This window comes from Lactuca sativa, chromosome 2 (assembly GCF_002870075.4).
Source record: "Lactuca sativa cultivar Salinas chromosome 2, Lsat_Salinas_v11, whole genome shotgun sequence".
Lineage (NCBI taxonomy): Eukaryota > Viridiplantae > Streptophyta > Magnoliopsida > Asterales > Asteraceae > Lactuca > Lactuca sativa.
In genome coordinates, this window is record NC_056624.2 from 119,658,651 (window position 1) to 119,685,750 (window position 27,100).

The window sequence follows — 27,100 nt, forward strand, 5'->3', positions numbered from 1 at the left end:
ATTAATTATGAATTAATTTAGAGATTAAAAGGAAGACTAATTAAATTGTGGGCTATTGTTTTATATGGTGTGGGCTAACACTCATTTGTTAATGGGCTAGGCTTATATGGAAGTCCATGGATGATCCATGGAGCTTTTAACCCATGGAGCCTTGGAAAAGGAAAGGTCATGGGTTATTAGGGTTTCACCCTGATCATGTACACTATATAAGCATGCTTATGTTGCATGAAATAGCCACTAGTGTGACTAGTGTCACTAGAGTGTGTGTGTGTGTGTTTGTGTGTGGCCGAAATTATAGTGTGTATACACTCTCTCAAAGTTTTCCAAGAGTTTGTGGTGATTTGTGACCCGGCATGGTCCATTTGGGTTGCACTTCACCCGAACTATTTATGGATAATTTTATGAGAGTTATACACACATGTTTATTAATATATTATAAGTTATAATATATTAATATGAAGTTATGTTATTTAATTAGTCTTAGTCTTAAATTAATTATGAATTAATTTAGAGATTAAAAGGAAGAGTAATTAAATTGTGGGCTATTGTTTTATATGGTGTGGGCTAACACTCATTTGTTAATGGGCTAGGCTTATATGGAAGTCCATGGATGATCCATGGAGCTTTTAACCCATGGATCCTTGGAAAAGGAAAGGTCATGGGTTATTAGGGTTTCACCCTAATCATGTACACTATATAAGCATGATTATGTTGCATGAAATAGCCACTAGTGTGACTAGTGTCACTAGAGTGTGTGTGTGTGTTTGTGTGTGGCCGAAATTATAGTGTGTATACACTCTCTCAAAGTTTTCCAAGAGTTTGTGGTGATTTGTGATTCCATTTGAGGCATTCACACTATTGGTGCTTGGCCCTCAAACTCCTCAGGAATCAAGCTCATCATCAAAAGGTATGTAATCTCATCTAACTCTTTTATGTTTAAAAGTTCCCCATGCCATGTTAGATAAGTTATGAACCTTGGAAAATTATTATTTTGCATGTATTTAGACAAACATAGATCCAAGGTTTATTAGGGTTGCATGCACACTTAGGAAGTGTTAGATTGCTCAAAACCCAACAGAGTTATCAGAGCCTAGGCTTGCTTGTTTGATACTTGATGCAAAATAATAATAATAATAATAATAATAATAATAATAATAATAAAAAAAAACAGAATTTCGACTTGTGCTGCTGGAAATGGACTAGAAATATTACCCTAAACTGTTTTGGTGGTTTAAAACTTGTTTTAGTTGGTGTAATGGTTGTTCTAATCCATTTACAATAGCATATATCAAAATTCCATGATTTTTATGTGTTCATATAATTCTTGAAATTTTGATGATCATGTTCATGTTCTTATGAATTTAGAAGATGATAGGAATTATTTGCTGAATTATTTGGAATTAATTCTTGATCATTTATGTGTTTTAATGGAGTCCATAATTTGTCCTCAAGTTATGGATATCCAAAGGTCACTTTTCTTTAACACACATTAAAAACACATAAGTTACATAAAATGAAGAGTCTTCATTTTATGAACCTTTAATTCATAAGTTATGAAATGAAAAGTTTTGGATGGTTACAAAAGATGAAGAGTCTTGTCCTTAAGTTATGGAGGTTCAAGAGTCACTTCATTAATAAATATATAAATAAAGTGTAACCTTAATTAATTCCATAAGTTATAAAATAAAGAAAAGTAATTCTTTTATTAGTTTAAAGTCTTCCATAACTTGTCCTCAAGTTATGGAACTTGAAGAGTTTTTGGATTAAAACTACTTTAAACACATAAATCATGGAATTAATTAGTTTTGAATAGTTTCAAAACTTGCCCTCAAATTTTGGAATTTGGAAAAGTTTCACACACTTTAATAAACTTTAATTCCAACACTTAGAAATTTAAAAGTTAAAATTCAACACTTATACTATTTATAACATTAATGGTTAATTATATATATATGTATAAGAACAAGTCGTTTTACCGTTAGTAGGTCTCATTCACGAAGGCAGTCTATAAGGTGGGTATAAGGTTGTTGCCTATAAAATGGCGACTTAATGGGTGTCCACTCTCACCCACCGCTTGCTTGATCGGTGGAGGGTCGTTAGCCGAACGGGTAGGACAATGACTTTAAATTCTCATTAAAAGTATAATGATTATTATAAAGTAACTAAATATTTTTTATTTAATTCCCAATCTTAGTTACTTTAGGAAAATTGTGAATTTGGTGCTAGCCCATGGAATTCACACTTTGTACCTTACCAAGTCGTTGGTGGAGCGTGTGTGGTTAACCGACACACTAACTTGGACTAGTAAGGATCACGAAGGGTGACTTAATGTTTGTCATAAATCAATGGAGCGTGTGTGGTTAACCGGCACATTGATTGGGTGATAATATTAAGGGTACCAAGTGAATTGGTATGGTTATTCACACCTTGTTTTGTGATCCTCGGCATCCCAGTCATAAAATTTGAGAGGGCACACTCGAGATTGAAACATGCCATTGAAAAGTTCAATGAATCTCAAAAGATCTAGGAATTTCAAATCCAATTAAAACCTAATAAATTATTTTGTTTTTCATGGTGGAAATTGGTGAATCGTCATTCGCCTACCTTTAAATATTTTATAGCTTGGATTACGGCATCCCTCTTCCAAATTATAAAATATTGTGTTGGGTCCTAGCCTTAATATTTCATATTGGGTGTTATATTAAGGACTTTGAATCAACTAACTTGATTTTCTCCCATTATAGATGTCTGGTTCAGACAACTATGATCTTCCCAAATCTCTTGAAGATGGTGTCCCTCAACATCATGCTTCACTTCCTCCACCTCCTCCAATTATTCTCCCTCACCCACAAGTTCTTGAAAAGTTTAAACTCACTCAATCCCTATTGGCAAGCAAAGTCTATGTGTGCTCACATCTTGGAGATAAAGTCACATATTGACAAGCCGGGAGAGTTGGGTGTCAAAGTCTCGTGAAAGTTGGATGTTCAATCACTTTCTTAGTAACATAGTGAGTCTCTTTGGGACTACTATGAGGCAGACTATGACATGACCCTTAATAATGTTATCTATTTGCTTGGTGTTGTGGAATCAACAATGATTTGGAACACCAGTAAAGCAAATTTGATTAAAAGAACAACTTCCCAAGTCTTAAATGGACATTGACAATGGTAGCATTGGATATCTAGAAAAAAGATTTCTCTTCCCAATGGAAAGGGATCGGCCATAGTCAACTCGGTTGACCAAATGGTAAAGAGAAAGGCTAAGTCTGAGATAGTCTCATGTGCCATTACCAAAGGGTCCATGTGTTTTGTTGCCAAAGGAAGGGGCATTGGTTGTGAAGCTGCCATGTTCGCCTGAAAGGTCATAAGGTTGATCAAGTCAAGAGGTTTGACTCTACTTCGGGTAAAGTTCACTGTCTAACTCTATTAAGTTCCTATTTGGAGATTCTTATTACATAATGTGAATGGGTCACATGCTGATGTTTTAAGAATCAAATAGGAAGCTTAAAGTAAGTATATGTTGATTCTGATTGCGAAGGTGGGTTTCGATCACATGGTTCGGTAATCAGAATTTTGAGCTGTTGCTTAAGAGTTATAATATATTGCTTATGAATAGATAACAACAAGGTTTTCATGTGGATTGTAAGGATAAGTTTTTTCGCAAAGTTTTAAAATAAAAGAAAAAAAGGCTTTTAATTTTATTTATTTTAAAAATATCCTTACAATGGCATCTGTGGAAAATTGTTGCTTATATGTTTCCAGTAATAGCAATATTGGAAAGTGGATTTGATTTTTTCATTTGTGGTAGTGTCTGAATTTACCAAATGAAGAAAGTTTTTCATCACCCAAGTTTCAATTGGACGGAAACTTGGAATCATACAAGTTGTATTGTATGATGAATGAGAATTTTCATCTTTGAAAATTAAGACTAATTCTTTGATCACATGTATATGTGAGTCAATTGAAGGACTAAGGAATTAGGTACACTGGGTGTGCGCTGGTCAAGGTCCACCACAAAGATTGATTTGTCATGATTTACTAAAGATTAGTAAATATGATTATACTTATAAGGTTAAGTATAATTCTGTAACATTGGAAAGGTTACAATGTATGACAAAACAAATGAGAAGAATCAAATTAGGCAGAAAGATAAAAGTTTCTCAAATCTGAAAGGATGGGAGAGTACTTTAGTATCATGTTTCATGATCATCTTAATGATTATGAAACCATATCACAAATTCATACTCTAAGGACGTCTTAGTGCATTGTTATGGCTAAGAAGAGAGGTCATGAATTGTTAGATTGGTTAAAATCAAGAAGATGAGTCATATTTCGTTCCAAAACAATTCTTAGAGTCATACTCCAAGATTGTAACATTGAGTGACATAAAGTAAGGTTTAAAACACTTATCAAATGTAGTGTAAAATGTTTCTACCCTTGTACATTTGAGTTGTGATGTCTTGGATGAGACAAAGACCAACTAAGACCAATTGTGTGAAGTGTTAGTCTTGATAAGAATCCGCACTATTCCTTGAATATTTGTTTTGTCAAGGAATGGTTCTTGACTGGGGAAACTTATATGTCAAGGGGACAGTGGGAGCCTTAAAGATCCTGAAAAAGTTTCAAGATTTAATCAAGAGTAAAACCTGTAATTTATCACTAGCACACGACTTAAGGTTTGCAACCTATCGTGTTGACATAATTCTTATTTCTGTACCTACTTCAAATAAGTTGGATTTGCATGTGAGTTATCAGAGTTCAACTTGGAAGCATTGGTGGGCCTTGTGCTACCAAGGTGACAAGAAACTAAGACTGAACAAGTTTAATCCATGTAAGGCTGAATTTGTCACTAACCTTATCTTGTGATTATGGTTTTGACAAATTCACATGGATAGGAACTCATACACTATAAAATCTAAGTGTCATAAGGTTTCTCTCCGATTCATGAAAATGATGGTGAGGAAACGCTTTCACTAAGTAGATTTTAAGTAGATAGCAATTGTGATATTTGCATTTTCAAAAGTCGTTAGTGGAGCGTGTGTGGTTAACCGGCACACTAACATGGACTTGTGAGAAATGGCAAATGTCTAAGCAATTGAGACTATGATTACGGTATCCCTTTTCATAGTTCTGAAAATTGTTTGGACACACATGTGAGCTATCTAAGAAAGGGTGTATGAATCTAAATTTCAGAAGTCCAGCAGATTTCTGGAAATATGTCAGAGCTAGTGGGAGCATAAGTGTTATGCTAATAATCATCATGTTAGTGAGAGCATGATAATTGTGATTACTATTATTGCAAACTAGCAATGTTAATTATAGAAAAACAAAAGTTTCAATTCGTGAAGTTGTAGGGGTTGAAAAGTTGTTTTGCTATAATTAAGGGAGAGGAAATTATACTTCATTTCAATTCTAAAGCTTAGATTGAGATTTTAATCATCTTTAGTCAAGAATATATATATGAATTTTATGTTGGAATGGTTCAACTTGAAGCAATTCTATATATATTGCGTTTTCAAGATTCGATTATGATTACGACATCCCTCTTCATAGTTAAATTTTGAAAACATGGCAAATAAAAAATATTGTAGCAAAAGACTGGTCTAGTATCATGTCTTTATGTCAAACATCATGAATCGTGTCCCATATGCTTCGGATATAGGATCAATTGCATGTGCTATAATATTCATCCTTTCTAAATTTTCCAAATGCTTAAGGCATTGAGAAGGGAAAAGTCTAGAACTGGATATGACTAAAGTGATTAAGCAATTGTCGAGGACAATCTGAGGTTCGCCAAAGATTGGTTGCTCAGGGAAAGTTGGAAGTATGATGTAAGTTGTCGGAAAGGACCATATTGACATATTCTGAAAAGAAGTAAATCTTGTTCGGAAGTGATAGTCAAAATGGGACTATGGAAATGTCTCCGTAGGTGGAAGTTATTCAATCTATGTAAGATTAGAAAACCTTAATGCAAGAAGGATGTTCAAAGCAATGTACTTTGAATATGAGACTTCCGTTCCATAGAAGTTGACCTTCTTTGGAATACTCTGTAATGACTGGTGACAAGGTTTTGGTGACTTTGTGCATAATCATTACAAGAGGAACATTGCATAAAAGTTTAAAATCTAACAGTTTTTTTTGGTAAATGATAGGAATCGGGGATTCTCACATTTACAATAAGGATTTGGGATTGTGAAATGAGTATCAATGGAATCATGTTCAATTGATCTACATCACAATGTAAGGATCATAGACAAACATAGTGTGCATACTTGGAGTATGGCATAACTATTGTTTAGAAAAACAAAGTGTACATGCTAGGAGCATGGGACGACTATTGTTTTTATTCAAGTCTTAAGTTGATTGTTTGAAACATTATACAATGAATAATGTGTAATCAATATGGTGATAAATAAAAGGTGGTTCTATTTATATTCAAAAGGGTTTGAGACCATATTGGATTCAATTATTATTGTGTTTCACTTTGCATGTTTTGACTTCCTAAATAGCTAGGTTATTCTTTCCGAATGACTAAGTTATTTAAACACTCCACAGTCGTTCATATGTTGGAAGTAGGTATGAATCAAGGCTGTCATGAATCGAGTTTGTAGATGGCTAAATGGGTTCAGTCATAGCAGTGGTTGTTGCAACATTCATGAGTGCTCATAAGTTATGAGTATTGGAATAAACCCATGCTCACTTGTATCACTTCATGGAATTTATCTCGAGTGATCGTGAGACGGTAATATCATATAAATCTTCAAACCTAGAGATATGAGTTGTTACTTATGAGTTGGTTGTGCATTGATTGCACGTAAACACATCAGTAACTTGATGTTATAAAACGTGCATTTGTGTACAATTCAACAAGTAGTAGAACAAGCATATGAGTCGAAGTTTATCTGTTCCTTTTAGAAATAGAAGCGATATCTGGGCCCCTCGATGATTTTGTTGTGACCTATGTACCGGCCGGTCAGAACTAAATTGATGTGTTCGATTAAGTTCTTTGTCAAACAAATCGAAAATCAGGAAACAAACTGCTGGACAATAAGTACGACGTTGTTCCATGTATTTGTCCGGCTGATATCATGAGAACAGAGGATTATACGATCACTTATCTAAAATGGCGCTTCATAGTTCAACAGAGTTTTCGAGAGCTACGATTGCTGGTTGGTTCCTGAAGTAACATACGCAAATATAGTTATTAGACTTATCCAAGTGGGAGTCTGTTGGATAAGGTGTCTAAGTCCATAACTTATTTGGTATATACTTGACCCGACCCGGCATGGTCCATTTGGGTTGCACTTCACCTGAACTATTTATGGATAATTTTATGAGAGTTATACACACATGTTTATTAATATATTATAAGTTATAATATATTAATATGAAGTTATGTTATTTAATTAGTCTTAGTCTTAAATTAATTATGAATTAATTTAGAGATTAAAAGGAAGACTAATTAAATTGTGGGCTATTGTTTTATATGGTGTGGGCTAACACTCATTTGTTAATGGGCTAGGCTTATATGGAAGTCCATGGATGATCCATGGAGCTTTTAACCCATGAATCCTTGGAAAAGGAAAGGTCATGGGTTATTAGGGTTTCACCCTAATCATGTACACTATATAAGCATGCTTATGTTGCATGAAATAGCCACTAGTGTGACTAGTGTCACTAGAGTGTGTGTGTTTGTGTGTGGCCGAAATTATAGTGTGTATACACTCTCTCAAAGTTTTCCAAGAGTTTGTGGTGATTTGTGATTCCATTTGAGGCATTCACACTATTGGTGCTTGGCCCTCAAACTCCTCAGGAATCAAGCTCATCATCAAAAGGTATGTAATCTCATCTAACTCTTTTATGTTTAAAAGTTCCCCATGCCATGTTAGATAAGTTATGAACCTTGGAAAATTATTATTTTGCATGTATTTAGACAAACATAGATCCAAGGTTTATTAGGGTTGCATGCACACTTAGGAAGTGTTAGATTGCTTAAAACCCAACAAGTTCAACTCGAACCGGTTCCAGGCTTTCTATGAGCAGGCAGGAATCAAGCGACAACTGACAACACCATACACCCCACAACAAAATGGGGTTGTGGAACATCGCAATAGGACGATTATGGAGATGACGAGGGCATTACTCAAGGCTATGGGGGTACCGGACCAATTTTAGGGTGAGGCGGTGAAACACTCAGTGTACCTGCTAAACAGAACTGTAGCACCCGATTCTTGGTACGCATTTAACTCAAAGCATTCTTATGTTTTTTTTTGGGAATCGACGAGTTGGAGGCCCAACTCGTCGAGTAGAGCCCGGATCCGTGGGCATTTTAAGTGACATACTCGACGAGTCGGTAGACTGACTCGGCGAGTAGGTGTTGTACGAGTAAAACCCTAAATCTGAGGGTTTGCACCCAATTTAAATGTCTTATTACAGCCTCCATCGTCCCTTATGCACCCAGAACACCTCATACTAAAACCCTAATCGTTCTGTGAGATCTATGGCCCTTTTTGGTGATTTTTGGTGGTTTGTGATCACAAGAAGGAAGGAAAAGCTTGAGGAACCAAGAGGAAACCACAAGATTTTGAGTTTGTGCAGCATCTACAGTTCCTTAGAGGTATAAAGCTTATATCTTGTTCATTCATGTTCTAGATCCCTTTTTAAAGTAAATTAGGGCTTTTAGGAATCATTTTTGGTGACTAATCATGAGTGCAAGCATGATTGGGGGTTAAGACTCCAGATCTAGGGTCCTTAGGGGACTACATGGCATAAAGTGGCCAACCTTGTAGCCATGGAGAGTCCTATGCACCTTTAGACCACATTTTTGGGTCCTTTAAGCTTATACTCCCATGCATACAAGTAAAGTTCATAACTTTATGTGCTAGATCGATCTTAGAAGCCCAAATTAGTCTTTTGGATGAGTGTTGTACATCAGAAATCGAGATATAAGACTTGGACAATGTCGACTCGACAAGTCCGGGCTTGAGTCCCCAATCTGTTGAGGTTCGAAGGAACCTAGTTGAGTGTTAGAAAGGTTTTAGAGGGGTCTAGGGGAGTGACCCAACGTATTAGACTTAGCCATGGTCATGGGAATCATAGGACTCGACGAGTGTATGAACAGACTCGACGAGTCCAAGGCAATCTCCCAACCCTTTGAAGATAGACTCGATGAGTTGTTCATACAACTCGACGAGTTGCAGACTGGACATGTTCATAAGATGAAGGTGAACTCGACGAGTTGTTCATACAACTCGGCGAGTCAGATGAAGGTTCATGGTTTATTTGACGATATTATAGAAGGAGAACTCGTCGAGTCTTTGCTAAACTCAACGAGTAGATTCGGGAGGGAGTCAAGTGAAAGAATAGGGACTCAGCGAGTTGGCGGCCCAACTCGGCGAGTCAGGTCAACTGGAAGTTGACTTTGACCCGGATATTGACTTTGGCCAGGGGTAAAATGGTCATTTTACCCTAAGAGTAGTTATCAGCTTCTGACTAAGTGTCTTTATGGGAATTGTAGTCAGAGAGTTACCGGAGCAGCAGTCAGACATTTCCCGATCAACATTTCAGCAGTCAACCTTTTGAGGTGAGTTACCTTCCAGTAGCGGTGGGTCTACGGCCAAAATGTCGGCCCACCAGTAGCGATTGTATGTTAGATGATTGTCTTTGTGATATTCATCTAGGTTTGCTACTACCTGATATGTTATATGCTGGCATACTGTGTTATATGTGATAGTGATAATAGGGGGAAAATAGTCCCCAAGTTTGGTTGCTAGGATCGAAGGGTAGTTTGGACACCCCATATATGTCTAACAGTATGATATGATATGTTTAAACGCTGGAATGATATGTTATATGTGATAGTGGTAGTAGGAGGGGAATACTCCCCAAGTTCGGTCGTTAGCACCGACAGGTAGTTCGGACATCCCAAATATGTCTGATAGTATGTTTATGTTATGATATATGTGATAGTAGCAGTAGGGGGTGGAATAGTCCCCGAGGGTCGGTTGTTAGGACCGACGGGTAGGTCAGCACCCCAGAATGGCTTGACACGGGTAGGTCGGCACCCCAGAATGGCCGTACGGGTAGGTCAACACCCCAGAATGGCTTGACACGGGTAGGTCGACACCCCAGAATGGTCGTACGGGTAGGTCGGCACCCCAGAATGGCCGGCAGTATGTATGCTATGTGATTGTATGGTATATGGTACGATGGGGGAACTCACTAAGATTCGTGCTTACAGTTTTCAGTTTTGTTTCAGGTACCTCTTCAGCGAAGGGGAAGGAGTCGGCGCGGTAGCTGCACATCATACACACACATTGGATTTCCGCACTATGAGATTTCTTGGGATTGTACTCTGACATTGTTACAAATTTTATGATACGATTTCAGACATGAGATTATGGTTTTACGAAATGATATGACTTGATGATGTTTTCTTATAAACGTTTTTCTAAATCGTTATATCAAAATTGAAAATTTTGAACTCGAAATTTGGGATGTTACAAGAACTAGCATAAAGGCGCTCAAAGTCGTAACCCCATACGAATCATTGAAAAACTCCAAGCCCTCGATTGCACATTTGAAGGTCTTCGGATGCGTGGGATTTTTGAAAAGGCTACAAGGTCTGAACAAATTAAGTGATCGAAGTGAAGGCATGGTTTATCTTGGAACAGAGGAAGGGACGAAGGGGCACCGTATGTATAACCCCACTAATCGGCATATTGTAATTGCAAGGAATGTGGTATTCAGTGAGGCAAGGAGATGGGCCTGGAAGGAAGAACTTACGGGGGAGACTTTTACCACACCTTACTGGACCAATGTTCTGGTCAACGAGATAGCCCAACTACAGCCGCCCCAAGACTTTGGGTCAACAGATGATGTAACAGAGGAACCCTTGACGCTGTCAAATAACAATTCCTATGGCGACCATATGGGATAACTCACAAATTGGAGGCTCACCCTGGTCGCGTACACCTGGAATCAGCTCACAAGCAACTCCCTCGACTCAATCCTCAAGAAACCAAGAAGGAAATCGATCAGTGGCCTCGTACGATGACACTCTAGCAAGTGGATTTCGATCCCTCAACGATGTCTATGAGAACACACGAAGGCTGGATGAAGCAGAGATACAAGAATTGTACGAAGAAAACCAAGAGCTACTATTGGTTGATGATGAACCCACCTCGTATGAAGAAGCATCAGCTGAAAGCAATTGGAAGGAAGCCATGGAAACAGAATTGCAATTAATTGAAAGAAATAATACCTGGACTTTGACCAAATTTCCCCCAAATCATATGGCAATAGGGCTAAAATGGGTGTTCAAGCTAAAGAGGGACGCAGTCGGTAACGTGGTCAAACACAGGGCACGAATGGTCGCTAAAGGTTACGTTCAAGAAAAGGGCATTGACTTCAAAGAAGTTTTCGCACCAGTGGCACGCTTAGAGACCATAAGACTGATTTTGGAGCTAACAACGAAAGAAAACTGGCTTGTGCATCACCTGGATGTCAAGTCTGCATTCCTACATGGAGACCTAAAGGAAGAAGTATATATATCTCAACCGACTAGATTCTTAGTCAAAGGGAAAGAGATAATGGTGTATCGCCTCCACAAGGCACTGTACGGGTTACGATAGGTACCAAGAGCTTGGAACGTAAAGCTAGACCAATCACTCAAAAGGCTTGGATTCACCAGATGCCCTCATAAACAAGCAGTCTATAAGGTACATAAACCCGATCTATCGCTCATTGTTGAGGTATATGTGGATGATCTTATAGTCACTGGCTCAAGTGAGAAGGTAATTCTGGAGTTCAAGAAAATAATGAAACAACTATTTGACATGAGTGATCTGGTATTGCTATCCTAGGTATAAAAGTGACTCAGAGTAAAGAAGGAACAAAGCTCTCACAAAAGGGATATGCAGAAAAAATATTGAAGGTAGCAGGAATGGAAGACTACAACAGCTCACAGTACCCAATGGATGAAAAGAGAGAACCTGTAAATGCAACACTTTACAGGAGACTGGTCGGGAGCTTAAGGTACTTGGTTCACACAAGACCTGACATAAGCTACAATATTAGGGTGATGAGCAGGTACATGCAATATCCTAAGCACAACCACTATGCAGTTGTAAAACACATCCTCAAATATGTGAAAGGGACAACTGAACATGGGCTGGTGTATCGCAAGGGCGGTGATGGCAAGCTCATTGGCTATAGTGATAGTAGCTATAGCAATGATCGCGGGGATGGAAGAGGAACCACAAGAGTGGCCTACTATTACTTAGGGAATTTAATCACATGGACCTCACAGAAACAGAAAACTGTGGCCTTAAGTTCGTGTGAGGCAGAGTATATCGCTGCAACCGCAGCTGCCTGTCAAGGTCTTTGGCTAAGAAACTTGTTCAGTGACCTGGTTGGAAAGAAATCTCAAAAGGTGAAGTTGTTCATCGATAATCAATCCACTATAGCCCTCATAAAAAACCCAATCTTCCATGGGAGGAGTAAGCACATAGACACCAAGTACCACTTCATTCGTATGTGTGTTGAAAGAGAACAGATCCAAGTGGAGCATGTGAGTGGAGATCAACAGAAGGATAATGTTCTAACCAAGGCAATGCCAAGGATAAAGTTTGCTAAGATGAGGGCCCTAATTGGTGCAGAAGATATGAAGAAGAAAGGTCAACCTTGAGGGGGAGAAATGTTGGTCAAAGGTTGACCTGGTAAGTAGGAAAAAATAAAACATGTGGGCAGTCATGACCGTTAGAAAGTGAACTGACCCTAGTATTTCTCATTTTATGTTAAGTCTAGTAGTATAAATAAAATAGCTTAGTGGTTACAATTTATCAGTCGAAATTTCCCTGTACAACAATTCAATCATTTGGTTGCTAGTTTTTCATTCAATAAAAGTAATCATTCCACTGCCTAATTTCCAGTTTTACCCCTGTTAATTCCTTGTTGTTTATTGTCCCATTGCTTGATCACCAACAAAAGCAACCATAAATAATGGTATGAAACAAAGGAAAACAAAAGACATTAAAAAGATTTGGGGGCACCTTACTGACATAGCTTTCTACACCAAACACTAAAATTGAGATGCCAAAAAAAATAGTAGGAGCATTCTTTCTCTTCACCTTTTCATACATAAAAAAGTTGGCAGCTTTTAAAGAAGAAGAAACAATTTCGTATGAGAAAAGATGGGGGCAAGAAATAGTTATTGGTCATAATGGATAACCATAAATATTACTGGCACATTGTTTAATGATCCTCCTGCATGTCTTGGATGGAGAAACTTGCAAAATGCACCAAACATAAACATACAGGTGCCTCTTCTCAAATAATATTGCGTATTTTTAAATAAACAAAATGGAAAACACTACACGGTAAGAATTGAGCATAGCCCCACAAAGCTTTTCTATGTATTTTGTTGCTTCTTTCACCATCATCAAAAAAAGCCATCCATATGTATCAGTAAATATATAATCTTTAAATTATTGATTATTGAACATAGAACATTGTTACTAAAATATATTTGTAATTTTCCTTCTTTTACCTGAATAGCCTTGCGAGCATCTGCTATGTTTTCATCAAGAAGTGCCAATAACGGCTTATTGATCTCATTATTTTCCACCAAATCCAATAACTGTGTATCAAAATAGTATTATCAAAAAACTTGAGGGACATAATAATATTCTTAATGATTTTTTAAAAAAAGTTATAGTTTTAAGTTGCGTACAATTGCTTTTCATGTCCTTTGATGCCAATATTTTGGTTAGGTTCTCTTATGCTTCATTATGTTACGTTTCAATTTATCATATGCTTTTGTAAAACACATATACAAAAAAGCAACAAATCTTGAAGGTTTTATAATGTTGGAGATAACGATAAGAGTTTGAAATAGAAGAGATAAAATATACACAAACTTGATTTTATTTCTTTTGATATATAACTCACGTACCTACTAATCTGATATGGAACCCCTTTATATATAGGAGTGTGTATGCATGTTACATAGATGGAGTAAACCTATTGGAACGTACAGGCGGTCCTGAAGCTGAAGAAGACTATGTGGAAGACATGCATTAGTGCAGAGAACAAGTGGAGCAGAAGGATGAAAATTCCACAGCTTCAAAAGCAAGCCGAAAGCTCCAAAACCCAACTCGGCTTGGAACAAGTACTGTTCACAAGCCGAAAACCGGTTTGAATATTATATATAACCTTGTGTAATGTGTTTAGATCTATTAATATTATGTAAACGTTTTATCAATCAACAATAATTATCTGAGTTACGTGAGATTTTGTAACATGGGGACAATATAAAAATGTGTGGAATGTAAATATTTCACAACATAAAAACATTATTTTTTTAACCCTAATTCGTAAATATCTTCAACATTGTATGGCATTTTTGCTAAACTAAAATGACGTCCGACCTCATCATCATGATCGGGTTAAAGGCGAGTATGCATAGGCGGAAGAAATCACAAAAGTCATAGTTTATACACAGGAGTAAAAAAACATACAAGGAAATAAGAGGATTTTACAAAAATATAGAAGTTTTCATCCGTGAAATGGAAGACAAGCAGAAAATGGATAGAAGAGAAGACGTCGTAGAACGAGACAACATGTACTTAATAAAATAAAAAAAACGTTGAACTATGGATGCACTATAAGAGAACTCCTATTTATAAATTAGATGGGTTCGTCATGTAAAGAAAGATATATGGTAGAAAAAGGATTGGACTGATAGTGTTTCCCTTATTTTCATCATCTTCTTGGAGGGAGGAAAGTGTTTCCCTTATTTTATGGAAAAAAATTCCAATTTTATCCTACAAAGTTGAACCAAACATGAAATGTGGTGGAATTGAAATCATTTTCCCCCCAATTTCATTTTATTCCAGCAAACCAAACACACTCTAATTAATTAATAAGTGGAAACAACTGATTTTTTATATCCTTTTGAGTAATTTCGGGTATTTAAACGAAAAAGGAAAGATAATGAGGAAAATAAATTCTTAAACCTAATAAGGACCAATTTGCAAAAAATCAAATACCATCTCCCACCTTTTGATCCGTGGGCACTAATCAAAGAATTCAGAGACCAAAAAAATTCTACTTAATATTGTCCCAATCATTTGAATAATTTTACATTTCTACTTAATATTGTCCAATTAATCATTAACAATAGAAATTTAAATTAAACTTTATTATATGAAATCAAACAGAATGACCAGATCTCGATTCGGATTCAGATTCTTCACTAGAAATCGGCACTCTATTCCGCTTCGAGCTTCCATCAACTTCTTTAACAAAAGCCTTGAGATTCATAAAAGACGACCCACTTTCCTTCATAGCATCTCTTGCCAAATCTTTCCACTTCTTAGCATTCTTTCTCATTGTTAATCCTTCATCATCCCCTCCCATCACCATTTCAATACACCTTCTTATCTCCTCCCCTTCAACCACTCCTTCTCCGGTAGCCGCCACCCTCACCCCCGTTCCCCACACGTCTTCTAACAGCTTCGCATTCGTCGACTGATCTGTCCAGTGAGGAAACGCCACCACCGGAACCCCACAAACTATACTCTCCAGCGTCGAATTCCACCCACAATGCGTCACAAAGCAACCTAAAGATGGATGAGATAACACCTCTACTTGACTACACCATGGAACTATCAAACCTAATTCTTCCAGTTCCTTTATACAACTTACTTCGTCTTCCTCTTCTTCATCTTCTTTCGTCGTGTTCATGTCGCCGTTTTTATCTCTGATCACCCACAAAAACGGACGTCGGATCTTCAACAAAGCTTGTGCCATTTCTTCCTTCTGTTTCTTCGACAGTGTTATCAAGGTGCCAAAAGAAATGTACACGATGGATCCCTCAGGCTTTGTGTTCATCCATTCGATGTAGTCTTTTGATTTTTCAAACAAATCTCCGCCGAAAGATGTGTCAGATGGATCGTTTCCATCCAAGAAAGCTGACGGAATCAACGGCCCTACTGCGACCATCTTTAGCTTCTCATCGATATGTTTCAAAGCTTCTTCTTCCAAAGCATCGAAGGTGTTCATTAGTATTTTAGGCCTGTCTTCCGAATCCAAGATATCTAGCTGTTCTTTGAACAAAGGAAGTGCGAAGTTGTAAGTGTTCGAAGGTAGACAAAAGGAGGGGAGGTCGCGACTTTTGAGAGAGGGCAACCCTGGTAATTCGATGGACCATGATGGGTCTTTTGAGTCTTCACCAATCAGTTTATCGTACCCATTGAAGTAATAGTAGTAGACACGAAATACAGATGCTGGTTGAATCCAAAGAAGAGCTGATGGCAAGTTTAGGTCACGCGCCACCTCCTCGGCCCAAGGGAGAAGGATGGTGTAAGCCAAACAAGTGATCGGAGTGCCAGCTTTGTCGCAAGAAAGAATGGTTTCTTTCAAGCTTTGTTTTCCTCGGTTTCTCAACTGAGTCAGGTAAAATGAGGCGTCACTGTCCTTGTAGTTGTAGCCATCGTCAAAGCCATCGGAAAAGGGAGCGAAGCTCAAACTGTCTGGAATCCGGCCAGCTTTGCTCATGCGGCGGTAGGCGGAGAGGCAGGTGGTGAAGGTGACCTTGACACCTAATCGGAGGAGTCGTTTAGCGAACTGGAGAGCTGGATTGATGTGACCTTGGGCTGGATAAGTTACTAAGAGGAAGTGAGGTTGAGATTGAACCATGATCTTTGTCGTTTTACAACGAGGGAGATTATTGGAATGAAGGTTAGTGAGGTTGTGAGTGTGTTTAAATGGTGACAACTGCGATGGATTTATATGCTGATGGTGTGGGGTCTTGAGGGGGAAACAATGACGTTTGTGGTGACGAAGAAGTGAAAGCTAGAATGCCAGGATTGGTGGTGGAGGTGGTGTTTTATGTTTTCAGTTGGTTGATGTCAGTTTCTTGGAGTTTGCAGTGAGTACCCGAAGCTTCGTATGAAACGTCAAATACTTTAAAATTTCAAACGGACAAATAATTTCAAATCAATCAAAACAACCACCACACGCCACAGATTTAGATTTAGTTCATGGTACCACTTTTGATTTAGTTCATGGCAGAACTTTTGTCACATTCTAGTACATCTTCTCGTAGTACATGTTTACCATATCACTTCAAAACTCATTTAGAGAGCATTGTTTGTCATTTTTGTCATGGTTTTTCTTTTTTCTTTTTTTTTTTTTAAAAATTAATCTATATTAAAAATAATCAATTTAAACAAATTAATTTTTATAAATAATAAACAAGACACTTAAATACTAAAGATATAAATAAAAACTACCAAACATAAATAAAAAAGGCAAAACATAAAATAAAACTCTCTCTCTCTCTCTCTCTCTCTCTCTATATATATATATATATATATATATATATATATATATATATATATATATATATATATATATATATATATATATATATATATATATAGACAAAACTTCAAAAACGGTCCCTGTGGTTTTCGAAAATATCAAGTTTAGTCCCTAAGTTCAAAAAACCTCACGGATCGTCTCTGTGGTTTCAAAATGTAACATCCTGATTTCCCAGGTATATTATTTTATTTAATTATTTCGGAGTTTGTGGAGGAACTCGGCGAGTTGGAGCCAGGACTCGTCGAGTAGGGTCGCGGATGCTCATCCAGGTTCACGTCCGGACTCGGCGAGTCATTAGTGGACTCGGCGAGTCCACGTTGTTTAATGAAACTCTAATTCCCTGAGTTAGGAGCCTATTTAAGGACACTTATAGCCTCCCATTGCGGCTACCAGTCCCTTGAGAGAACCCTAAGTGAGCCAAATCGCTGTGAGGGAGAAGAAGTCACTTTTTGATCCTTGTACCTTTGGTTTAGCAAGAAGATGGTGACAAGAGCAATGAGGAGGTGCGATTCAAGCAGTTCCAGAGTTCAGAGACTTCATTTTGAGGTAATAGTTCGAACCTCCTTCAGTTTTGGTGTTGATCATTAGATTTAGGGTTTTCTAACCCCCTTTGGAGAGTGATTATGTGGAGCAAATGGTCCCTCTTCGAGTTTGTGCCTTGGATCTGGACTCAAAGAGGTCCAGAGACCTTAACCCTTGGAGCTTTATGGATAAGTTTGGGATTATTGGACTTAGGTTGCCATTTTTGGGACTTAATCTCCTTTTGATGCCTTGTTGTGGTTACACAAGCATCAAGTTTCGAACTTTACGTGACATTCATGATTGGGGAGGCCAGATCTATGGTTTGGGGAAATAGATCTGACCTCAGGAGGTCAGTAGAGTTTGTGCATGGCATGAGCTTGCCGAGTTGTTCTTGAGACTCGGCGAGTAGGGTTAGGGTTTCACGTAAATTGCTCAGCGAGTAGACTTGCCGAGTTGGGGGATGACTCAGTGAGTCAGGAGGGGGTTAGAGGACTGGAGTTCAAGGCGGTACTCGCCGAGTTGTTCTTGAGACTCGACGAGTTGAGTCGGGGTGGCCTCGCGATTCATGACTGGTATGACTCGTCGAGCATAGGGTGGGACTCGGCATGTCAAGCGGGACAAGAGTTAAAAGACATGTGGGAAGTCGCCGAGTCACCAGGGTGCACTCGGCGAGTAGGGTCCAAGTGTGACCGCTGACTTTTGTTGACTTTTAGGATTTGGTCACCAATGGAGTCCTTGTGACAAGAGGGGGTAAAATAGTCTTTTACCCTTCTGAGGGTGCCAATGGCAGGTTGAGTCTAGTCTTGAGAGTTATATTTATAAGAGTATTTATTTATGTGAATAGGCGGAGGCTAGGCAATATTTTCCATCGAGTCAGAGATTTATCGAGACGCCTGAGGTGAGTCTTCTCACTATACTTTACCTAATGTGGTAACAGAGTTATGTGATAGAGTACTATAGAGTTATATGCCAGAGTATTTGCATGTTATTTATGTGTTGTGATTTATTGTGATATGTGATATGCATGATTCAGAGTTTCAGAGTTGGGACTTCCGGGTCCATAGAGTTAGGGCCAGAGGGCCCACAGAGAGTTGGGTCTGGAGGGCCCCACTGAGACACATTGACCAGAGGGTCGACAGAGTTACAGCCTCAAGTGGCTATTATGTGTTAGAGTGGTATTTTGGGGAACTCACTAAGCTTATGCTTACAGTGTTACGTGTTATGTGTTTCAGGTACCAGTGATTACCGCGGGAAGGCGCCAGCTTGATTCGTACACACACATGGGATTTTATATATTTTGATCTTGGGAGATATTTTGTGAAACAAAGACATGATACTATGACATTTTATGAACGAATGAGTTTGTAAAAATGTTCTTGAAAATGCGAAAAATTGTTTTAATTTGAACGGTGTTACAAGTTGGTATCAAAGCCCTTGGTTTGAGGGATTCGGGTGCACCTTCGGGCGTATCTGAACTCAAACTGAGGATTTGAGGAAATTTTTATAATAAAATAAGTTTTCAAAAGAAGAACTTACGAGACAAACAGAGCAGAGTCGTGTGTACGAACAGCCAGCGCCCGAACGGTGATTTCCCAAAATACCATTACGATAAGTGTTATAAGATATGATGTGATATGTTATATGATGAGTTATGCTATGCATGCTAGAGTAGACTAGGTATTCTTATTAGGACTAGAGTGGCCTGATATGTGATGCCTGAGTCTAGGAGTCTTGCTGCTAGGAATACTTCAGAGTGTTTAGGTAGCAGCGAGGAGGTTATGAGATATCTGCTAGCGAGTATCATATGATTAGAGAGAGTAGAGTACTTGTGATTTGGGACTCTAGGAGGAGGACTTGGGGTGGATGCTGATGCGGTGTGGACGGTAGTATTGGGCCCGTACTACTGAAGACACCGGGTCCGGACACTGTCCAAGTAAGAATCCTTGGAGTACCAAGGGACAAGTAGGGTGGAGTATTCGAGTGTGAGCATACTCGAGCGAGTCCCTGATATTTATTCTTGTGTTGTATTTCAGAGAGAGAGAGATCATGGTTGGGACACGCCACACACCAGTGACCAGCGGTACGAGCGATGAGGAGATCTGTAGGATCATCCAGGAGGAGGTGGCTACGGCCATCAGGGCAGAGATACCAGAGATGTTCAGGTCTATCAAGACCACGCTGATAGAGACATTTGATGAGAAGTATGATGCTCTTTCTGAGACTATTGTTGCTGCGGCCACTACAGCTATAGCTGCGACTAGGCCGCAGGGTGGTGATGCGTTGCTGTACCGAGAGTTCAGCAACACAAAACCACCGGAGTTTGACGGGACCCAGGATCCGATTGCGGCAATGAGGTGGATTTCAGACATAGAGGGGTGTTTCTTTACTTGCTCATCTCCAGAGCATTTGAGAGTTTGGTTCGCGTTGAACCAGCTTCGCTTGGGAGCGAAGGATTGGTGGAAGTTTGTGACGGCTCACTATACGCCTGCTGAGCTTGCTGCAGTGACCTGGGAGAGGTTCACTGCTATGTTCCGAGATGAGTACGTTCCCCAGGTGGAGAGGGAGTGTTTGGCCCATGAGTTTCTGACCCTCAAGCAGGGTATTGAGTCTGTTACGGCGATTACGAGGATGTTTCATGAGCGGGCGATTTTCTACCCAGAGCACGTGTCCTCCGAGCAGGCACGTATGTGTTGGATTAGTGTCTAAGTCCATAACTATTTTGGCATGTACTTGACCCAATGGTGCATGGTCCTTTTGGGTTGCCTTCACCAAAGCAACTTGATAGGATGAATTATGGAGAGAAAGGATTAAATATGATTTATTAATATATTATGAGAATAATATATTAAAGGAGAAATCATATTGTTTAATTAATATTAGTCAATAATTAATTGATAATTAGTTTTGTGACTAAAAGAGATTAATTAAACTTAAGGGACTGAAATTGTAATTATAAGATAATTGCAATTTGGGCCATGGGTTGCCTTGTGTTAAGGGGTGGACGAATTCTATGGGGAAGCCCATAAGGAAATCGTCCAAGGCCTTAATTAAAGGAGTCTATGGGTTGCTTAGGGATTAAGCATCCAAATTAGGGTTTCCTTGTTAGATAACCCTAATTGCCTAACTATATATAAGACCCTTATGACCCAAAAACGTAGAGAAGCATTCTTCTAAGGTTTGAACATGTTTTGGGCAGCCTCCATCCTCTATCCTCTTCATCCTCTTGCTTATGGTGTTTGTGAACCATTAGAGGAGTGACAATTGTGACTCTAAGCTTTCTAAAGTCAATACAAGGAGATTTGGGATTGTTATTGGTACATAACAATCAAGGTAACATCTTAAACCTATTCTCATGTTAATATGATTACTTGAATGCTAGAATTAGGGTTTATAGTCTTGGATAACTTGCATGTACAATAGAGAAACCTAGATCCAAGCAATTAGGGTTTGTATGAGCACATAGGATGTCTTATGACCAAAACCCATCAGTGGTATCAGAGACTTGATTGGTTTCTATTGTATTGATGCATTATATGATTGAAAAATTCGTTTTTTGTGTTTCTGGAGGCTGGACTCGCCGAGTCCATAGATGAACTCGCCGAGTCCATGCTGACTCGACGAGTCCATCCCTGACTCGGCGAGTCGGCTCGTCAGATGGAAGGAAAACCGGGATTTCTTGCTATTTTTGCTTAAGGATAGTTGCCTTATCATATTAGATCAATATAAATCCGATTTTATGATATATTTGACTACATTCTTGATCTAATTGAAGATATTTATCAATTAATAAAATATTTGTTTCCTTATGTGATAATTGATTAATTATTTTGATTAAATTGGTAAATTGTTTTGCAAGAAATCATTAAATAAATCAAATATGGATAATTATGTGATTAAATGTTAATTTAGATTATTTGTTATTTGATCCTTGTGCTTTGAAAAGTTTCATATTTTCCCCTTTAGGTTTTATAGTTTAAATTTGAACCCAAAAAGTTTTGTTGTTTTGAAATTTAAATAGTTGAAACCCTAATGTTTTGAAAAAGGTTTCAAAACTTGCCCTCAAGTTTTGGAATTTAAATTTTGATTAATAGTTTAATTTTGATATATATTTAAATTCTAAACCCTAATCTTTTGAAATGTTTCAAAACTTGCCCTCAAGTTTTGGAATTTAAAAGTTGATTAAAAGTTTAATTTAGGAATGTTAAATTCTAAAACCCTAGTATTGTTTGAAAATTTCAAATTACACCCTTATGGTTTTATTAATTAATTAAGGTGTATAATTAAAAGAGGTTTAATAAATCCATAAAAGTTTAGGTTTACAATTTAATTGAATTAAAAGTATAATTGTTAAATTAAACCACCTAGTATTTTAAAAGTGTAAAATACACCCTATACTATATATATAACATTAAAAGTCTAACATTATATATATATATATATATATATATATATATATATATATATATATATATGTATGAGTAAAAGTCAGTCTTACCGTTACTAGGCCTCATTCACGAAGCTGGTCTATAAGGGGTGTTTAAGGAAATTGCCTATAAAATGGCGATTGAATAGGTATCCACTCTTACCCACCGCACTCTTGACTAGTGGAGGGTCGTTAGCCGAACGGGTAGGATAGGACGAAACCTTCCATTATAAGTATAATGATATACAAAAGTAACTAAATGTTTTAAAAATTCCTAATCTTAGTTACTTAGGCAAAAGTGAATTGATGCAATTCCATGAAATTACACTTTGTGCCCTTGCGAAGATGTTAGTGGAGCGTGTGTGGTTTACCAGCACACTAAATGGTTCTAAGCAAAGGTAGCAAAGGGTGACTCAATGTTTGTCATAGTTCGGTGGAGCGTGTGTAGTTTACCGGCACATCGAATAGGTGACTGTAACATGTGAGGACACCATGTAAGTTTGCATGGTTATTCACACCCGCTTTGTGATCCTCGGCATCCCAGTCACAAACAAGAGGGGCATATCGATATTTAAACATGCCATTGAAATGTTCAATGAATCTCATAGGATCTAGGAGTTTTCATAGATTTAAAACTTAAATTTCTTTTTCATTTTTCATGGTGGAAATTAGTGAATCGTCATTCGCTTACCTTCAAATGTTCTGCAATAAAGGTTACGGCATCCCTCTCCCGAGTTGTAGAATATTGTGTTGGGTCCTAGCCTTAGTATTTCATTTGTGTGATTTACTAAGGACTCAATCAATCAACTAACTTGAATTCGTTTTCTCCCGTTTTGTAGATGTCAAAGTTCGAGACCTATGGTCTTCCCAAATTCCGTGGAACAAGCTTTCCACATGAAGATGATATTCCACGATTCGATCGAGGAACAAGAAATCATGCTTCACTTCCTCCACCTCCTCCAATTATTCTCCCTAACCCACAAGTTCAAAGGCTTGAAAAAGTTCAAGATCACTCAAGCCCTTTTGGCAAGTAAACATAACGAAGGAAAGTCAGTGTGTGCACATGTCCTAGGGATGAAGTCACACATTGATAGGTTAAGAATGATGGGATCCGTTGTCTGTGAGGAGATGGCTGTTGATTGGGTTCTTCAGTCACTTTCTAACTCATTTAGTGAGTTCGTAAGAGAGTACTATATGATTAACCGCGACGTGACCCTTATAGATCTCACCTATATGCTTATTGCTGCTGAATCAGCAATGGTTTGGCGCAATAGAAAAGCAAAGTTGATTGGTGAATCTGCCTTCATGGATATGGACAATTGCAACGAAAGACATGATATGATAGAAAAGTTTGATCATAAGAGAAAGGCAATGTCTGAAGTAGTTCCATGTCATGTTCCAAAAGAGTCAATTTGCTTTTATTGCCAAGAGAAAGGGCATTGGAGACGAAGCTGCCCCATTTACCTAAGAGATCTAAGAGATGGGAGAGTCGAAACATATGGCTCTAATATAGGTAAAATCCATTAACTAACTCTTTTAATCTTCTATTCTAGATTCTTAATACATAATGTGATAAGATTGCAATTGATGTTTTGTAGGATCGAAGAAAAGAAAGGAAGCTTAAGGGAAGAAGTGAGCAGAATCTAACCGTGAAAGAATGGATTTTGATCGCATTTCTCGAAGATTAGATTCTTGAGCTACTACTTAGAGTTAGAATTAGATAGCTAAGAAAGATGTATTAGCATAGTTTTTCAATGAATTGCATTGTAAGGACAAAATTTTTCCGCAATAAAATAAATTTTGATTTTATATTATTTATTTATCCTTGCAATGGCGTATATGAAAAATTGATGTTTGAATGTTTCTATTATTAGCAATAATGGATTTGGTTCTTATTATGTTATTTATGGAAAGTCGAGAGTTTACCAAATAGGGAGAGTTTCTCATCGTCCAAGTTTCAATTGGACAGAAACTTGGAATCATGCAACTTGGTTGCACGATGAATGAGAAATTTCATATTTGGAAATTAGACTAATTCATTGACAAAGTGTCAAGTGAAGGACTAGGAGATCGAGCACACAAATTTGCGTGTTAATCAAGTCCACCATAAGAGTAACAATGATATTCATCATGATTTACTAAAGGTTTAGTAAATATGATTATACTTACAAGATTAAGTGTAATTATGAATTGATTGAAAAAGTTTAAATCAATAGCAGAACGAATAAGAAGAATCAAGTAGGCAAAAAGATAAAAGTTTCTCCATTCTAAGAAGAAGGGAGGGTAGCTTTTATGCTTTATGATAGGTCTTAATGATTAAGAACCATATCTCAATTGATCCTCTAAGTGAGTCTTAGTACAATTGTATGTTTAAGAAGAGGAATCAAGGATTGAAGAAATGGTTAAATCAATAAGTCTATCATATATACTTCGTTCCAATAACAAGTCTTAAAGTTAAGATTGTGACAATGAGTGAAAAGTATTAAAGGTTTATAACATTCATCAAATGTGGAAAGTTGTGATGTCTTGGATAAGACAAAGACCAACTAGGACCAATTTATGAAGTGTTTTGATAAAAGCTACACTAACTCTTGAATATTTGTTTGTCAAGAAATGGTTATTGACAAAAGAATCTCATATGTCAAGGAGTCAGTGGGAGTCTTAATGGTCTTGAAAGGTTTCAAGAACAAATAAAATAAACCGTGTCGATCATCACTAGCACACGAGTTGAGGTTTACAACCTATCGTGTTGACATTATTTTGTTTCTATGCCATTCCAATTGAGTTAATTATGGATGTGAGTTCTATGAGTTCTCATTTTGAACGCATAAAAGGCAAGGAATCTTAATCAATGAAAGGTAAATTGATAGAAAAGGGTGAGCTGCTTAACTACTTGCAAGACATGGTGGGCAGCTATGCTACCATAAGGCAAGAAATCAAGATTAAGAAAGTTCGGTCCATATGAGTTTGAATTTGTCGTAAACTTTGGTTTTAACAAATTCACATGGATAGGAACAAATACACCATTTAAATCTAAGTGTCATAAGATTTCCTCCTTCATGAAAATGATTGTTAGGAAATGCTTTCACTAAGAAAGATTTTAAGAAGATAGTGATTGTAAAATTGCATTCTCGAATTCGATTATGGTTACGGTATCCCTTTCCATAATTTGAATTGTGAGATTTGGCAATTAGTCTTAATTGTTTAGACACACATATGAACTATCTATGGCAAATGTGTATAAGTTCAAGAAGCTTTGATAAAAGATTATCAAAGCATTAAGTATTAGAAACATGGAGTTAAGAAATTCAATAGGTATTTTTTTTTTCTGAAAGTTAAGCTGTTTCTAAATACATGTCGAAGCTAGTGGGAGCATAAGTTTTATGTTTATAATAATCATCATGATAGTGGGAGCATAAATGTTATGATTGTATGATTATTAAGGCACGTATTGCAAGTTGGCAATATTAATTATAGAAAACAAGAGTTATACCTTGCAAAGTCGTTAGGTTTGTAAAGTTGTTTTGCTATAATTAAGGGAGATAATATTATGCTTCATTTCAAATCTAAAGGATTAGGTTGAAAATGTTAATAAATTTAGCCAAAGGTACATAGTGTGTTCTTAAAATTTCGATTATGATTACGACATTCCTCTTCACAATTCGAATTTTGACAACATAGCAAATAAAACATTGTGCGTCGTGTCCCATACGCTTCGTGTATAGGATCGATTGCAAATGCTTTAATGTTTTGACCATTCTAAAATTTTCCAAATGTCTAGCGCATTTAGAGGGAAAAGGGACTAGAATCGGTTTTGACTAAAATAATTAAACAACTATCAAAGGACAATCCAAATTTCGACGATGATTGGTCACTTGTGATTAGTTGGAAGCATGGTATTGGATGGACCATATCAACATTATTATGAATAGATAAGATTCTATTAAGAATGAGTTGTCATATGGAAAATATGGAAACGTGTCCATATTGGGAATTGAATATTGAAAATCTATGTCTAGATTAGAAACTTTTATGCAAAAGGATGTTCAAAGGAATGTACTTTGAGTGAGAAACATCATATCTAAGGAATTGTATTGTAATAGTCTCCGATAGAGGACTTTGTAATATCGTTGGCAATAGTCTTTGTGACTTTGGTGCAGTGAATTTACGAAAGGACAATTGCATAAAATCTTAGAATCTAGCATATTCTATAAGTAGCAAGAATTTGATATTCTTTCACTTATGATAAAGGATTTGGAGTTGTGAAATGAGAATGATTGGAAATGTGCTCAATTTGGTCTATTTCACAAAGTAAGAACCATAAGTAAACATTGTGTGCATGCTAAGAGCATGGGACAAGTGTAATAATTCAAGTAAGAAGTTGATTACCCGAAACGACAAATAATGAGTAATCGATATGGTGATAAATAAAAGGAGTTTTATTTATACTCAAAGGTTTGAGGCCATATGGGATTAGTATTATTCTTGTGTTTCACATTTGCATGTTTTGACTTCCAGAATAATTGAATTTATTAAGAATAATCGAATTATTCGAATGGGCCACAGTCGTTCATATGTTGGAAGTAGATATGAAAGAAGACTGTCATGAATTGGTGTGTGGATTGTCTAAAGAGCATTATACATAAGCAAATGTTTGCTGCAACGTTCATGAGTGCTTATGAATATGAATTTGAGCATTGGATCAAACCCACACTCACTTGGATCACTCCATGGATTGTATCACCAGTGATTGGTGAGACGATAACAT

General features: G+C 37.3%; 2 protein-coding genes across 2 annotated transcripts; one reads left to right on the forward strand and one right to left on the reverse strand.

Annotated features, from left to right (window-relative positions):
• The first annotated feature begins 11,943 nt into the window (after window positions 1-11,943).
• Window positions 11,944-12,687, forward strand: LOC122196608 (secreted RxLR effector protein 161-like). Its single transcript, XM_042899710.1, has one exon. It carries the CDS (start codon window positions 11,944-11,946, stop codon window positions 12,685-12,687), a length of 744 nt encoding a protein of 247 aa, XP_042755644.1.
• A 2,407-nt stretch (window positions 12,688-15,094) lies between these two features.
• LOC111905143 (UDP-glycosyltransferase 75C1) lies at window positions 15,095-17,010 on the reverse strand. Its single transcript, XM_023900815.3, has one exon. It carries the CDS (start codon window positions 16,698-16,700, stop codon window positions 15,213-15,215), a length of 1,488 nt encoding a protein of 495 aa, XP_023756583.1. The 5' UTR covers window positions 16,701-17,010; the 3' UTR covers window positions 15,095-15,212.
• Between the last annotated feature and the right edge of the window lie 10,090 nt (window positions 17,011-27,100).

What these genes read in the sequence shown, in the direction of transcription:
- LOC122196608 (XM_042899710.1), top strand. Translation starts at nt 11,944, where the DNA reads ATGGAAGACTACAACAGCTCACAGTACCCAATGGATGAAAAGAGAGAA.
- LOC111905143 (XM_023900815.3), bottom strand. Translation starts at nt 16,700, where the DNA reads ATGGTTCAATCTCAACCTCACTTCCTCTTAGTAACTTATCCAGCCCAA.